This window comes from Apteryx rowi, unplaced genomic scaffold (genome assembly GCF_003343035.1).
Source record: "Apteryx rowi isolate R43461 unplaced genomic scaffold, aptRow1 scaffold_212, whole genome shotgun sequence".
Lineage (NCBI taxonomy): Eukaryota > Metazoa > Chordata > Aves > Apterygiformes > Apterygidae > Apteryx > Apteryx rowi.
The window spans coordinates 260,092-275,142 of NW_020448442.1; the positions used below are offsets into that span (position 1 = coordinate 260,092).

General features: G+C 38.6%; 1 protein-coding gene across 1 annotated transcript; it reads left to right on the forward strand.

Moving 5' to 3' along the window:
* Positions 1–205: 205 nt before the first annotated feature.
* Positions 206–12,470, forward strand: SMIM13 (small integral membrane protein 13). The gene is made up of 2 exons (XM_026064261.1): positions 206–365; positions 8,786–12,470. The coding sequence occupies exons 1-2, from the start codon at positions 290–292 to the stop codon at positions 8,977–8,979; spliced, it is 270 nt and encodes an 89-aa protein (XP_025920046.1). The 5' UTR covers positions 206–289; the 3' UTR covers positions 8,980–12,470.
* Positions 12,471–15,051: the final 2,581 nt, after the last annotated feature.

Consider the following 15,051-nt stretch of genomic DNA (forward strand, 5'->3'; position numbering starts at 1 on the left):
ATCCCTTCCACAGCGGTAGCTGGGTGCCGGGCAGCCATGCGAGGCGCGGCCCTTTCCCCCTAACGGTCGGCTCCACGGGCCTGTCCCCGTAGCTGTCCCGCAGCGCCTGAGGGACCGGCCCGGCCTGGGAGCGGAGCGGAGCGGCTCGCCGAGGGGCCGGGCCCCGCCGCKCTGAGCGGGCCGTGACAGCCGCCGGGGGCCCGGCGCTGTCCGCCGGCCGCCGCCGCGGGGGGCAAGCGCCCTCGGAGGAGGCCGCCACGCCTGGCGGCGGGGGAAGGCGCCCGGCACCATGTGGCAGAGCATCGGGCTGACCTTGCTGGTGATCGTGGCTACCCTGGCCTGCGTGCTGCTGTTCATGCTGTGCGGTGAGTCCGGCCCCCTCCCCGCGGCGGTGGGGCTGGCCTGGCCTGGCGAGCCCCCCTTCCCGCTGCTTCGGTCTCTGGCGGCTCCTCTCTGCTTCCCCCGCTCGGATCGACTCGAGGAAGCAAAGGGCATGGTGCCCTAGGGGGCGTGGGAGCGTGTGCCGTTCACGGCGCCCCCTTCTCTTTGTTTTCAAATATTTTTGATACTTGAAATGCTTCCAGAGCTTAATTCGGAGAGCAGTCTGAAGCTGACAGCCTTTCTAGTAAACGCGCTGCTGAGTAGTCACTCTGTGCAGCTTCTAGCCGGGTTTGAAATGCCAGTGAACGGAAGAAGTAACTTCCTTCTGATTACCCCTCAGTAACGCTTTCGATTTTAGTTTGCTAGGGTAGATTTAGAGCAGTACTTGGAGTCGCATAAAGAAAAGCTCTCTAAACTTTTTATTTTTTAACGCAGAGCAGGGTTATGTAAACGGGAGGCACAACCTGCCTGTTAGAGTTCTTGGAAGGAATCAGCAGTACAGTGAAGGTGGGTGACTGTGATCAATATAGTGAACTTAGAGTTCAAAAAAAAAAAAATCCTCAAGCTGTGCTGTAGCTTGTGGTGAAAGATTTGTGAGATAAAAAGCAGGTCGCAGGTGGTTCTGTAAATGACTCGGGAAAGCAAGGGGGCAAAGTGGAGACATTTATGACTTACAAAAAATTGTTAATCATGGTCAAAACTGCAGAGCATTGCAGAAAGATCTTGCTGTCTCAATGGATTGGATAATAAAATGGCAGGTGAAATTCAGTGTTTTAGCACATGTGGAGTAAGGCACATAAGAAAAAATGTGAAATATGCACACACAACAATGGGATCTAACTGAGATGTTGGTATCCTGAAGGACGTATAAGTTGAAGTCATTGCGAACATTTCTCTAAAGTATCCATCTAATGCTTTGTAACAAACAGTCAAATCAAGCATTAGAAGTTTGATAGAAAATGTCATTACATTGCTGCAAGAATCTATGATATTCTTATGTCTCAAACAGTGTATTCCTATTACCTTATTTTAAAAAAATCTATTTCTTTTTATGTTAAACAGGATGGCAAGAGCTATGTAATGTCTGTAAGAAGAGATACAAAATAGGTTAGACATGCATGCCTAGCCTGGAAAATATGGAGGAAGGTGATAGTTATAAAACTGAGCAGAGAGGACAGGATAAGCTGGGAAAGATTGTTCAGTTTCATCATAACAGAGGAACTGGAATACATCAGATTTAACAATTGGGCAACAAGTAAAGGAGAGGGCACTTTTTTACACCATGTGGGGTTAAATTGCAATCTCACTAACAAAGAATGTTTTGAATGCCAGACCTTTATTCATTTTTTTTTTCATGAAGAAAAATTCCATCAAGGTATTTTTCACTCTTGCCTTTGTGTTCAGAAATCGTTGTCTGGCTATCTTCTGGTTCTTGAAGATGTAATGTGGTACTTGCTTGGGTTTTTTATGCTCTCAGAGTATATGTTTTTTAATTAGAGCTTCTCATGGAAGTAATGCTGAGAGAATAGAATGATTTTGCAATGTTTTCAAAATTGGAAACCTGGCCTTTTTGCTTATTTTTCTGGATGTAATAAATGGTGGGATATGCTGAAGGATCTCATTAACTTTGCTTGGTAACTTAAACTTCTCTCTAGTGCTTGCTTAAAGATAGCAAAAGTAGTTTATAAACCACTTAAAGGGGTTTAATGCTTAGCAATTTGAAGTTTTGTATTGTACAATAAACAGATTCAATTAATACTTCACTTGAAATTAAGATACAGATGAAAGATTCAAACAGCTTATAAAATGATTGCTAAAAAGTTATGTAGATCAAAAAAGCACAGGAAGCTGGTATCTCCATTGTTTTGRTAGGGAGGAGAAAGTTCTAACTGGATAATATAACAGTTAGAAGTAACTCTATGGGATTTTATAATGACTTGCAGGATTTGGTAATTTTTTTTCCGTATAGCACTTGTTAGTACTAGTACTTCTGCCATTATTATGGAAAATAATCAAGGAAGTCAGTGTTAAGACCCCTACTAGAGTAACTGAGTAGTAAGCTCACCTCCAACCTAAAGGTTTATTTGTTCCTCTGATAGCCAGTTTCTTATCCACCTTCTTGCATACAAATTGCTGTTCTTTACAACCTGTTAGTCTCCTTGAGTGCTATGTATGGATATGTGTAAATGCCAGCCAGCMAGACTACAAGTTCATGGACAAAGCTGACACAAGAATGCCTGGATATAAGCTTGAATAAACTTAATTTGATAAGAATATTTTAGTCATCTGATAAGAGAGCTGCTGAAACAGCCTTACAAATGGGACTTTACAGGGTCAAGAGCCTAAAGAGTTGTAAGTTGGTTTTTGAGTGGCTCATAAAAGGACTCATGTTGTGAATGCTTGCTGAAAACAGTAGACTTAAAAATCCAGGAGATATCCGAGGATCGTGTGAATTTTGGTTGCTTATCACAAATATGATTTAATAAATGCAATAAAAACTGCAATAATGAGAAAAATGTAATTTTTATCATTCTTTGAAAGTAAAAATGTAAAATTCAAAACATGTCAATTCTATCAGAATTAGGCATTTGGACCAGTTTAATTGTCAGCCATATGTGAAAAGTAAATTCATATGCCTGATTGCTTTCCTTTAAGCACTTCAGGGTGTCTGCAATTGCTACTTTTGCTGTTAATCTGAATTCGTTAGTAAGCACTGAAAGCTTGCAGCTAATGAAATCCCTGTTGGTAAACTGAGCACATCTGACATAGAAACTACTGAGAGACTACAAATATAGCTATTTTTCAGTTGCTCTTTTAAAAGTAGGACTAAGGTAACTTGCTTCCACTTTTTTCTTTCCATCTTTTCTGACTGTCTCTGTGGTTTTTCTTGAGGTGACCTCATATTCCTTCTACCATGTATCCCATGTTCCTATGCAGGTGGTAGGAATTATGCATAGTCAAGGAGATGCAATAAAATACCAGCCAAGGTGAACTCTAGGACTATTTACATATGCTACTTATGTATATTTGTTTTATTTTCTGAGTGTAGTAATGCATTAAGCTATATGCAATTGCAGAAGAGTGCTTTCTCTGGAACAGATAGAAGTGTTCATCTCATTTGGCAAGAGATGCTAGTGAAATGTGGTTTGACATATATGAACTTAAAAACAAAGTTGTGCCAGAACTAGTGTTGGTGAAACAAGCGTGTGGTTTGCTTCATGAGTCTGAATTCAGTTGCAGATGGGAAAACATTTGAGCCCTAAATTCTGCCTTAACTGTTCTTTAATGTTTGTTTAAACAATTTTGTAACTGTCTTAAATGAGCAACTCTCTCAAAATACATCAAAGGCAAGGGAAGTCTTGTCTGATTAGATTAGCAATAAAGAGAAAATGGCCTTTTCTTTGAACCTGAACTCTTTTCTTTGATACTTAATACAAATGGGAGGTAGGAATTACCTTGCTATCAGTTAAGTCTGAAATAATCCCTGCATATGGTAAAAAAGTTGCATCAGACAGGACTAGGTTTAAGGAGCAATGCAGAACCAAGCAACACATAACATGTTGTCTTTTGTTGTTGCAGTATCTGCATAGTGTACTCTTTCATTACTCTGTCTTCTCCATAGCAGAGCTATGCCCTGGGGCAGTGATAGTTTCTTCATCTTAAAAATGGCGCAGCACTGAAGTGACTTGTCCGTGGTCACAGATGATACCCCACAAAGTTCAGTGTGAAACCTTGTTCCAAATCTCAGCCTAGCATCCTGAGCTCTACACTCCTTCAACTCTCTTCTCCCCCTCTTCTGTAGATCTGTAAGACTTTCTGTGATGGACATTATTGTAGTATTTGAGTGCTATACAGACAACATTCAACTTCGCAATACCACAATTCTAAATTAGTCTTCAGCACATTGCATGGTAACATCCTATCTTCAAATCAGTAGGGCCACAGAGGTAAAATGATTTTGCAAGACTGCACAGGATGTCAATACTAGAGAGAAATAAAACACAGCTTTTCAAGACAATCTTGTGCTGTTACCACATCATCTTCCTTCCTTTCTTGGTTTGATTTGTATTTCACAGAATAAAATTCAGGTTATTTTATCCTGTGCATTCCACATTACTCTCGAGGCTTTTTTGTTTGGTGGCCTTCCTGATTCCAGTAGGAGTATCCAGTAGGAGGCTCCAGTACAGATAACCCTCCCACTTTTAGCTTATGCTTAGAAGCCAGTGTAAGATAAACAGGTTATATGGACCCTGAAACTTCTGCCCTTCACTTTTTGAGGGGGATTAACCTATTGTAATCAGATTATTTCTTTCCCCTTTACGAAGAACTAGGTGTGGGAAGCAACTTAAAAGGTAGCTTTTGTAAAACCTAGTCAAATCATAAAATCTTCATAGCATAACATCATGATATGACATACTTCTGAGTCGACTTTGACTCATGGTCACATCTTCACAATTCGCATCATGTATCACTGTTTACAGCAGGGGCTGACATACTGATGGCACAGTGCTGAAGATGGTTTAAGTCTTTGGATGGCATCTAGCTGTGGCATTTTAAATGAGACAGTGGCTCCCAGCTTTTATTGAGTACTAAACTCTGTGGAGGCTGGGAGCTGCTACTTGCTTAAATGCAGAATACTGTCTGTTTGTGATGAGTTATGGTCCTGGTCCCTGGATTCAGACCTCTGCTGTAGCCAAGAGCTGGAGGCCCTGCTTTGCATCAGAATGATGTACTGTTGACCTGGCTTGCCCCTTGGAGAGGCAGCTTCCACAGATCAGCATAGCAATTTTAGTCTGGCGTATCATCACTGCTTGTTTTTGCTGAAGGTGTGTTGCAGCTGTGCCATTTGACTGCCACAGGTTTAATCAAGCTAGAAATGACTTGAAAAAATAAATCAAATGGCTGGAAAAAAAGTAATAAGCACTGAAGAACTGATTCAAATCAAACACTTTTGTGTGTGGTGAAGTTAAACCATCAGAATTTCTTTGAGATTGTAGTTTGAATGAACTGAAAGCATTTTGGACACAAGCTGGTGATGTGAATTACATGTTCAGCATGAGCTCTACAGCAAAGTAGTTGTGAAGCCAAGTTGAGATGCATAAAGACAAGACAGGCAAAGATGCCTCTTTTTTTTGTGTACTAAGCTGTTTTAAAATATACTATTGTAATGTGTGGTTATTTAGTGTGGAAAGATGTCTGGTGTTACCATTTTGTAGTGTTTTAATGACTGGAAAATTAATAGGTAGAAAACACATTGTCATCTGCTTTAGAAATAAGTCAGCACCTTGAATCTGTCTCCAGGCTTTGTTTTCATGATGTAGTTAGACTCTCTCCAGCAGTGATATCAACTCTTTTCTCCAGAATAACTTGTTTCAGTTCATTAGTAGTCTGGTTATTTCCAAGGTGTTTCTTAAGTGTTTAGCAGCTGTAAGTTGAGAGGGAGTCTCAAATGAAGAGGCACTATTAACTTAATTCAAACAGGTGTGTTTGTTTTGGGGATTTTTTTAATCCATCCAAGTTTGCACTATATCTAGAGCAGGTGAAAGAAAGGAATCTTTCTACTTAAATTATTTTATGGACCTAAAAGTCTCTGATGTAGTCTGAGATGGTCTTTCATGTAGAATCAGACAGGGGGCTGTGTGTGGTGAGGAATGCCTTCAGGGAAAGCAATAATGGGAAGAAGTTCGGAAAAGACATGGAAACATCAACAATGGATTGTCCTTCCAACTACCATTGAATAAATTTCCTGTAATTTTGTTTATAATGCACTGTATGGTGTTTCATTTCACTTGTCTCATTGCAGGTCTGATTGCTTAATGTTGGCTCTGACCAGTCATGTTGGCTGGTTATCTGCTGTCTTGATTGTTTCCTTGAGCTAGAGAGCTTTGAAATCTTTATGGCCTTTGGTACTTTGGATGTTCAGACCACTGTGTTCTAACTGAAATTAAATCTTAAACAAACAAACAAACAACCCCCCCCTTTTCTTAGAATATCTGAGAATAAACTGTAAATGTTCTTTACCATTTCTTTTTAAATTGTAATTTCTGTGTTAAGTGGCCCAATTTGCATTTGCTTCATTTGTTGAAGAAAGCATATGGTGCACTTTACCCAGTGAAAGTTAGAATACCTCTCTTACTGGAGGGTTTATTTATACCAGATATATTCAGGTCATGCTTCTCTAAAGCTTCCTATACTATTATTTTGGAAGGCCCTAAATATTTTGGCCTCTTTCTTTTTCTGTGTTGTTCTCTGGGAGTAACATGGCATCTGTTTTGCATAAATTCACTTTAGGTACTTTAGGTAGGATTGAAAACAAATTTTGAGGGTTTTTTGCCATGTATATCCTTAACTAGACTTTGTAGAACATACTGCATGTTTTTCAGGCACTTTCAAATATAGTGTCCCAAATTTTGTTCTGCCTGACAGAGCTGAGAGTTGAAGAAAACACTTTTTAATGCTTGTAATAGTCTGCCAAGGTCTCATTTTCCTGTGACTTTCCTATTTTCATTTGGTATGTATCTTATGCATCATCTTTCCTAGGTGGCCTAGAAATGAGCATGGCTTTTGGAAATCTGATTACTCTTTAATGAGGTTTAAAGCCATGAGAAAAATGGGAGTTGATTTATGACCTTCAAGATGTGCAAAATACTATAGATTCCAGGGACCTGAAATACTTTTTAAAAACTGTTTCCACTGAGAGGTAGCTCTTTCAATTTTTACCTTGAGATATGAAAGAAAAAGACACCTGACTTTGAGGTTTTTTTAATGCAGGGGTTTCTAATGTATTTTTAGGGCATCAGATTGAATTCAGTGATAAATCTTTTAAAGGTTCATCAGCTCTTAATGGAAAAGGGCACTATTTGGTGCAAGTTTTACAAATTAAGTTAGGTCATAATAGGTTGTCTTTTAAAAGCTTTCCCCCAGCTCTCCTCAGTAGGAGAGAAGTTACGAAAGTTAAGTATGTGGGACAGATGGGAAGGGTGGGATCGTGTTTCATCCTGAGCAACTGCCTGTTTGTATTGGCATGACTTCGATTCCAGAAGAGGAAGAAAACTAGTGGTGCTGTGATTGCATGTATTGCCACTTGTTACTGTTTCTTCCCTTTTCTTAATAAGTGTCTGTTGTTGTCCATGCTCGGAAGTTTGCTGTTTCTGCTGGCAGTTGTGTAATTGGGAGGATTGTTTTTGCTATTTCAGCCTAAATAAGACTTTTTATATTTCCCTAGATCAGCAGTATAGGCTTGAATGGAAGGTCCTGTGACCAGAAAACGAAATATTAATAGTGCTAAGCAAGACAGTCTGTTTCTGATATTGCAAATGATTCTTGTATAGCACATGGTTTTAGATCACTGTTTAAATTTAATCCTAGTTGTCTGTGAAATATACAGTTAAGTTGCACTTGTATCTTATAGATTATGAAACTGACTGCCTAGCTGAAGGGAAAATATGTCAATAGTCCTTGGTAAGACTCCAGCCTCTTTCAATCCAAATGCTTTGATAAGTGACACTTTTAAAAGGAAGATTCTGGGTTTGGTTTAGATACAAATACATTTGCCTTTAAGTCTTGGCTACCTCTTCTAGAAACACACATTTAGAAGAGGAGGGAGGAGCTGGATCTTAAAACACTTAGATTAAAAAAAATATGACCCTCTCAACATAATACTTATTTTGCATAGTTATGGAACCTACAGCATTTTGGAACTGGAACAGAACTGAATAAAGTTGCATAAATTTACCAGAGAATGTTAATTTTTCTTTAGTGGGATTTTGACATGGTGAGAGAATATCTTGAATATGGGTGATGTAATCTTCTAGTGAATTATGATAAAAGACAGATCTTGTGAATTTTAGAACAGTATTTATTATAAAGCATAGTTTTAATTTCAAGAACTCCACAAGTGTGCTTCACAGAGATTATGTAATGAAACTTTAAAAATGTGGTGGTTTTGAATATTTTCAGTAGGATGGAGTGTTTTCATAGTAAGGATAGAAATCCCACTGTTACTTTTTACAGTGTGTGTGTAATGAATCCTGCTTCCTTGCTTCAAAGAAAAGGATCTTAGGTAGTTACACCTGCCAGTTAAGACCTATATCTGTGCAACTGTAATCAGCCACTTACTGTTTGCTGTGGCAGGATAATTCAGAACATGTTCAGGTCTTTTTCCRGAGCTTCAACTTTTGCCTCTGGATGAGATTAAACTTTATCAAGCTGAACTGGTACCTGTAGGACTGTAGAAAGGAATGGTTGTGGATTAGGAGGGAGTGTTTGGGGGTTGAGAGTTGGTAAGTAACTAATGTATGCGCTGCTGATCAAATTTGTGCTCACCTTTCTGGTATACTTTGACTGATACGTGAATTTCAATTTATATGAAGTAACTGAACAATACCTTTTCTGTCTCCTGCAGGCTGGTATGTGGTCTGGCAATTGTTTCTGTCCAAATTCAAGTTCCTGAGAGAACTAATAGGTGATACAGGATCCCAACAGGGGGACAACGAGTTTTCAGAGACTGAAGCTGAACAGGAGACTCCACCCTCACCACAGAGAGGTAGACAGAAATCTGCTCGCCAGCGAAGGGCCCCTGCAGAAGAAACAACTTAAAATACTCCCTTGAACTACTGATTACCTATGAATGGTTAAGCACGTCTGCACTGTGTCTGTTCTTCAGTGGCTTGATCTTATGGAAAACTGACATAAAAGGTCATATAAATACCTGTGAACCTTTACTTCTGAACTACAAATATATGCTACTTTAGAGGTTCAGGGAGGGCTTTGGCACCAAGTCATAGAGTACTGGAAGAAAGGAGGGGTAGAAAGAAAAATCTGTTGGGGGGGGGGAGGGAGTGAAAAATGCTGAACTGCTGTAGCTTCCATCCCTGCAAACATGAAAACACATTCTGGACCATAGGCTTAGCCTTTGCATTAGTCTGAACATGGTAAATGTTTCAGACTTGAAATGGTTGATAAATTATTTTTACTTTACAGCACTACAACAACTTCTTGTGAAATTGAGTTTTATTTCCTTAGCTATATATAAAGATATATATATTTTTTCCTTCAACCTTGTAAATGCATGTGAACTTGAATAACTGTTGAAAGAATATCCTGCTTTAGAAAATATTCTAAAGTGAGACTTCAGTTACATTTTTATATAAAAAGTATAAATGAAATATGGAAAATCAATATCAAATGCATGTGATGTGGAGCTTTATCTCCTTTAAAAAAAAAATTGGGTGATAAAGCCTGATTTCTTGGTTTTGACATCAGAAAGGGTTACAGATAGAACAGTCCTGCCTGATTTCTGTGTTCTTTCTGAACCTTTTACTCTTAGCCCAACTTCTGTTGGAGAAAGGAAGGAGCCTAGATTAAGTACTTGCTGTTTAGTGTTCTGAAGTGTCATCTTTGTCTTTTGGGTTCTAAGTGCTTCTCTAGCTCACTTTATACACTCTTACATCAGGTATTTGGTACCAGATATAACTTCTTTTCCTGGAACCAGTTAAGGCATTCTGACCAACTGGTAGACACCACTGTAACACTTTGATAGTGTTATAGCAATGAATTTGATACCTCATGTTTGGTAGAGGTCTTACTGATTTTACCAGTAATAAGCAGTTGCTCTTGTTTTTCTCAGAATATGTATTATATAGCTATGTCCACATCATACTTCAGAATTAAGAACTCCAATTCTGTTATCTAGCAATTCTGGAGATTGATGCATGAGATATTTGGGAAGAGAAGGAGTGTGCACGTGCCACCTCTGATATGTGTGTATGGGGGAAGCTACCCTAAAATATCTGTTCTATGGACAGCTTCAGCTTTCTTTTAACACTTCATACATGGTAATGTTTGGATCATTGTTCCCTGTATTTAAAAACTCTGTAGTACAAGACCACTTTTATAGTCCTGTTTTTTCAGCCTTTATGAAGTTTAAGCCTATGACTTCTGAACTTGTGGTTTGGTTCATTCACACAGCTAAAACTGAGCAACATTTAGCTGTTTGATCAAATAAACTTTTATCTGGGAAAAGAGCACTCTTTTCAGTGCCTTTATGTTTTAATTTGTCATCTGTGAATACTGTTTAAAAGCTATTGAACTTACAAGATCTTATCCACTTAATAAAAAAGTTTGGATGTTTCAGTATTAAAGTATGTAAGATCTGCCCTGCCCTTCCTTGGGACTCTAGAAGTCTGTCTTTGTTTACCAGCATGTATGTATAAGCATGCTTTGTACTAAAGGGTTACATTTTCAAGCATGATTAGACAGTGCTGTGTGCATATCCTTTAAACAYATGTAGAAATATTGATAGTCTCCTTCCTCTAGTCTTTCTGGTGACAAAAATGCCTATTTACATTTCTAAAGTAGTAAAATTTGCATCTATTCAAACTGATCAAAAGCATTCAGGTTCTTTTCACTGCTGCTTTCAGTTGTTTGCTCTGCACAATKTAATGTCAAATGAATGATATTCTTATGTCTCTCTCATCACATGATTAGACTTTCAGCTCAGCAGTGCTAATCAAGTACTGGAGCATCTTTTTTTAAAAAGAAATCTTGAGCATCTTTCTCTTGAGCATTGCTTATCTGGGTCTACAAAGAAAGGTTTTTGTTCTGATTTAGAATAGACACTTCACTTGCACTTCAACTATAACTAGACATAAGTGCATCGAAGACAGCAAAAGGCTGATGCTCATAGTCTCCAACTGAGATAAGTAACAGTTAACTCAGTTTCTAGTTCTGGTAGTTGTGAAGAAAAGTAAAATTACAGCAATATACACATATAGCCAAGGTAGCTCTCAAGGTGTAAAAATAAAAATTTTGGAGCAAGTTAATGAAGGAAATTCCATGTGGGTTTGAATGCTGACACTGATCAAATATACAATAAGATGGTAGTTAAAACTAATGGACATGAAACCTCTGGGAAGCTCATGTGCTGTAGTTGAACAGCTTCCTTCTCCCTTCCCTGCAATACATAGGTGTACACTTCACTCCCCAAAGTTTTCAGTCTTTTTTTAAACAGCTATTTTGTTAATGCTGCTGTGAGGTAGCTGCCAATAATGCTGTCTGCATACTGTATAACAGTCATGATCTTACTAGTAGCAAGACAAAGGCCTATATTATGGGGTTAGGAAGAATTTTCTAACTGATAATTTTCTGTCAATGTATATTTTTTTTCCTGTTAGAGTCCATAGTGGCTTAAAAACAAACAAAAAAACAAAAAAACTTCGTACAGGGCACTTTGTTCAAACTTGTAAAAGTGAGGCTGTATGTGTGAAAGTATGCTTGTGATAAGACCCAGCTCATGATTGCTGGCAGTCCAATATACTTATGTCTTTGCATATTTTTTACCAGTGTACTTCTGAAATGTTACTGGTTGATAAGTACTTAAGTTTGAACTGTCTCATTCAAGTCTGAAAACTTATGAGGCAGCAGGTTACACAGTTGATTTTGTTTAGCGGGGTTTATTTTTTAAACTATATATTGCCTTATTGTTGCAGCCATTCTACTGAATGTACTTTGCATTCTTAATTTAAATACATTCATATCACTTTTGCAGCAGGGGCCATGTAACTTTGAATAAGTAACTTTGAATCAACTGTCTACATGACAGTTGACTGAAAAGGGTTACTGCCATGAAGGCTGGAACAAATGCTTAAAGTAGACTGGAAAAAAACATACATTACCATTAAAAAATTGAGAAGAGTGTAGACAACTGTTCCTGCTGAGTTTCATAATTCATACCTGTTAGGGAGCCACTAAGGTTATTACTGTGGTGATTTAATGTTAGCCTATGAGGCTAATTCTATGCAGTTCATCCACTAAGCACTGCTGCTGTAGCTGTTAGGAGTAAATGCCATGTACTGTGCTGCAATCTGTGAGCAACTTGCTGCTTAATGTCAGGTTTTACACTGAACTAGACCTGTGTATGTACTTCAGTTTTGTTTAGAAATGACCAGCATAAAGAATGTGTTCAATATGGTCATTTGCCTCTTCAGTGTTAAGATACTGTACCTAATGCTTCTGTGGTTGTCTGTTTTCATCATGTTAACTGTTTTAACTGACTGCACAGATAACAAAAATAAAGTAACTAGACTTGATATAAGTACTTCATCTGAGTGCTTTTTGGGAGGGAGGTTCAAATGGGGTCTTGCTTATAGAATAAAGTTTCTTATTTAAGCGTGCAACACTATGCAAGTAGACTTGTCAAAAGTCAAATTCTGGCTGATTATAACACCTACAAAATACTTCAACATAAAAATCCAGGTTATTATACATCCTTTAGAACAATTATTGAAGTTGTTTTTCTGCCTTATCTTTTAAAAGTTGTCACTTATTTTTAGCAATTAATCTCTCCCTCTGTTTTTTACACTTTTAAGGGTGCTTATTGACTTCTTAGTTTGCCTGAAAGTAAGTTTGTTGGTAATTTAGAAGGCTTTTCAATCTGGAATCAAAAGATGTTGTACAGGAGAAGAAAATAAGAATGTGCTTCCTTCCTGATTGCTTCTGTGAATAAAATGCACAAGTTGAGTCCTAGATTCTTTTATTGGCATGCTTTTTGATCTTGAGGAAATGCACTGTTTTGCTATTGCTCTACTTTTCTCCTTTGCAAAAATGGACTACTAATAGAATATAGTAGAATGCTGTGGCATTACGTAACTTACGTACTTGGGGTTTTTTTTGACTTTAATAAAATTTCAGTTGTAGATAGGTGTATGGAGGGTCAGTAATAGTTAATGATTGGCTGGTGCTTGTAAAATACATACTTGCTTTTCTACTTTGACACTGATCACAACGAAACACTACGTGATCTGTCCCAGCAGGATGAATAAAGATACTGTTGGGTAACACTGCTCTGTCGGAAGTTCCACGAAAGGCAGCATTAACTGATACTGCTTCTTCCCTACAGGTACTCCTGTGCTGTCCTTGAGATTCTCTTCTATCCTTACCAATTAATACAGATAAACTCTGTAAAACACAAACTTTGTCTCATCTTGCTTAGGTTATAGTTATAGCAATATAATTTTAGTTATATCAGTATTTTTACTTAAGATTAGACTGGAAGTTGGTAGTGTAAATATGTTGGGTTTCATATTGAACCTTAAAGACATATATTAGCCTTATTCTCCATGTAGATCGGTGCTCTGTTTTGAGTATCTGTTATCCATGTGTGTATTTTTATCAATAAAATGTTCTCTGAAAGCTGAATAAAAGAGGGAGTTTTTGTTTTTTGTTTTTTTCTCCAGACTGCTTCATAGCCTGCCTCTGTAAAAAGGAAGAGAAAGGCCTACATCTGATCCTAACAAGTAGCAGTGCTGGACTCTGGCTTCAGACAAAAGGAATTGGCAAGATAGATCTGTAGATAGGCAGAACAGCATTATGGACTGAATAGCAGAAAGTCAAACTTCTGACTTTATTTAATCAAGTTACAGGAAAGCAGAGACAAACTTGGGAATCAGTTTTTTGGAGATGGTAGCTGAACCCAGAAGGAAGAATGAGGTTGCCAAAAGTGAGGGGAAAGGAAGGAACTAACCAGTGTTGATATCTGAGAGCACTTAGGATATAAGGTCACCTTTGGACCTGCAGGAGGAGGTACAGGTATGAAAATCCATGAGCTTGAAGGAAAGATAGGAGAAGGCTTTTAGAGGAAGGAGATATGGATAACATGAATGCACCTTTCACTTGAGTAGTAAAAAAAAGACTCTGAGATCAGTGGAAGAAAATGTGATTAATTTGGGGTCACTGTCAGTGTTGCACATATACTGTCTGCAGTGTACCCTCATCTTCTAGCATGCCTTGCGTGGACTGCCCCTGGACTCTTGCTGAATGCTGTCAGTGCACTTGCCCTCACATGGGTAAGAAGTAATGTGCTGTATCAGGGAGCTGTGGCCTGGTGGGTACTTCTCTGTGAATCCCTCTGCTGAGTCTGTGTATTCTGTACAAGCCAAGGGCCAGATTTTTCCTCTCAGTTACAACTTCCAGCTTTCTATGGAGAAGCCTGTGCTATGCAAACCATGCCTTGCAAAATTTAAATTGCCCTGCCTTCAGTGAAATAATTTAGCAAAGCAGAAGATATGTGTACTCTGTGTCCTTCTTAGATCTGCTGTGGCTTGCTATCTGTAATATCAATTTCCTCTATGCAAGAGAATTTGAATGCTTCATATCAGGATTTGAAAGTCTCATATCAGCAAATAATTTGTTTACAAATAGCACTAGCTCTAACTTGAACTAAGTCTTTCTTACTCTTGCTAGGCTGGACCACTGTTGCTGTGTTAACGCTGAATACTATTCCTGTTACAATCAATCTTTGTCTTCCTAGCACAGTGCCCTGCCTCTTCTCAGTTAAGGATCTAACCAGAAGCCTTCTGACAAGACAACTTTCTTGCTTTTTTCAAGTTATTACAGCCTCTGTATCTTGAATCATCAGCTAAATGCCAGATGATTGGCTGTTAGCCTTTTTTGTGTTTAAAAATGTTAGGCAATATCCATGCTATGGTAGAATATGTCACAATCTCCTCAAAATCTCAAATTCTCCTCAATCCTGCCAGTGAGGGGGATGGATGAGAGGAGGAGGAGACATACTTCCCAAGTTAATGACTGGCTGCGCCGCTGGTGTTGGCAACAGGGTTTTGGTTTCTACGACCATGGGACCCTGTTTGAAGATCGACAACTGATGGCGAG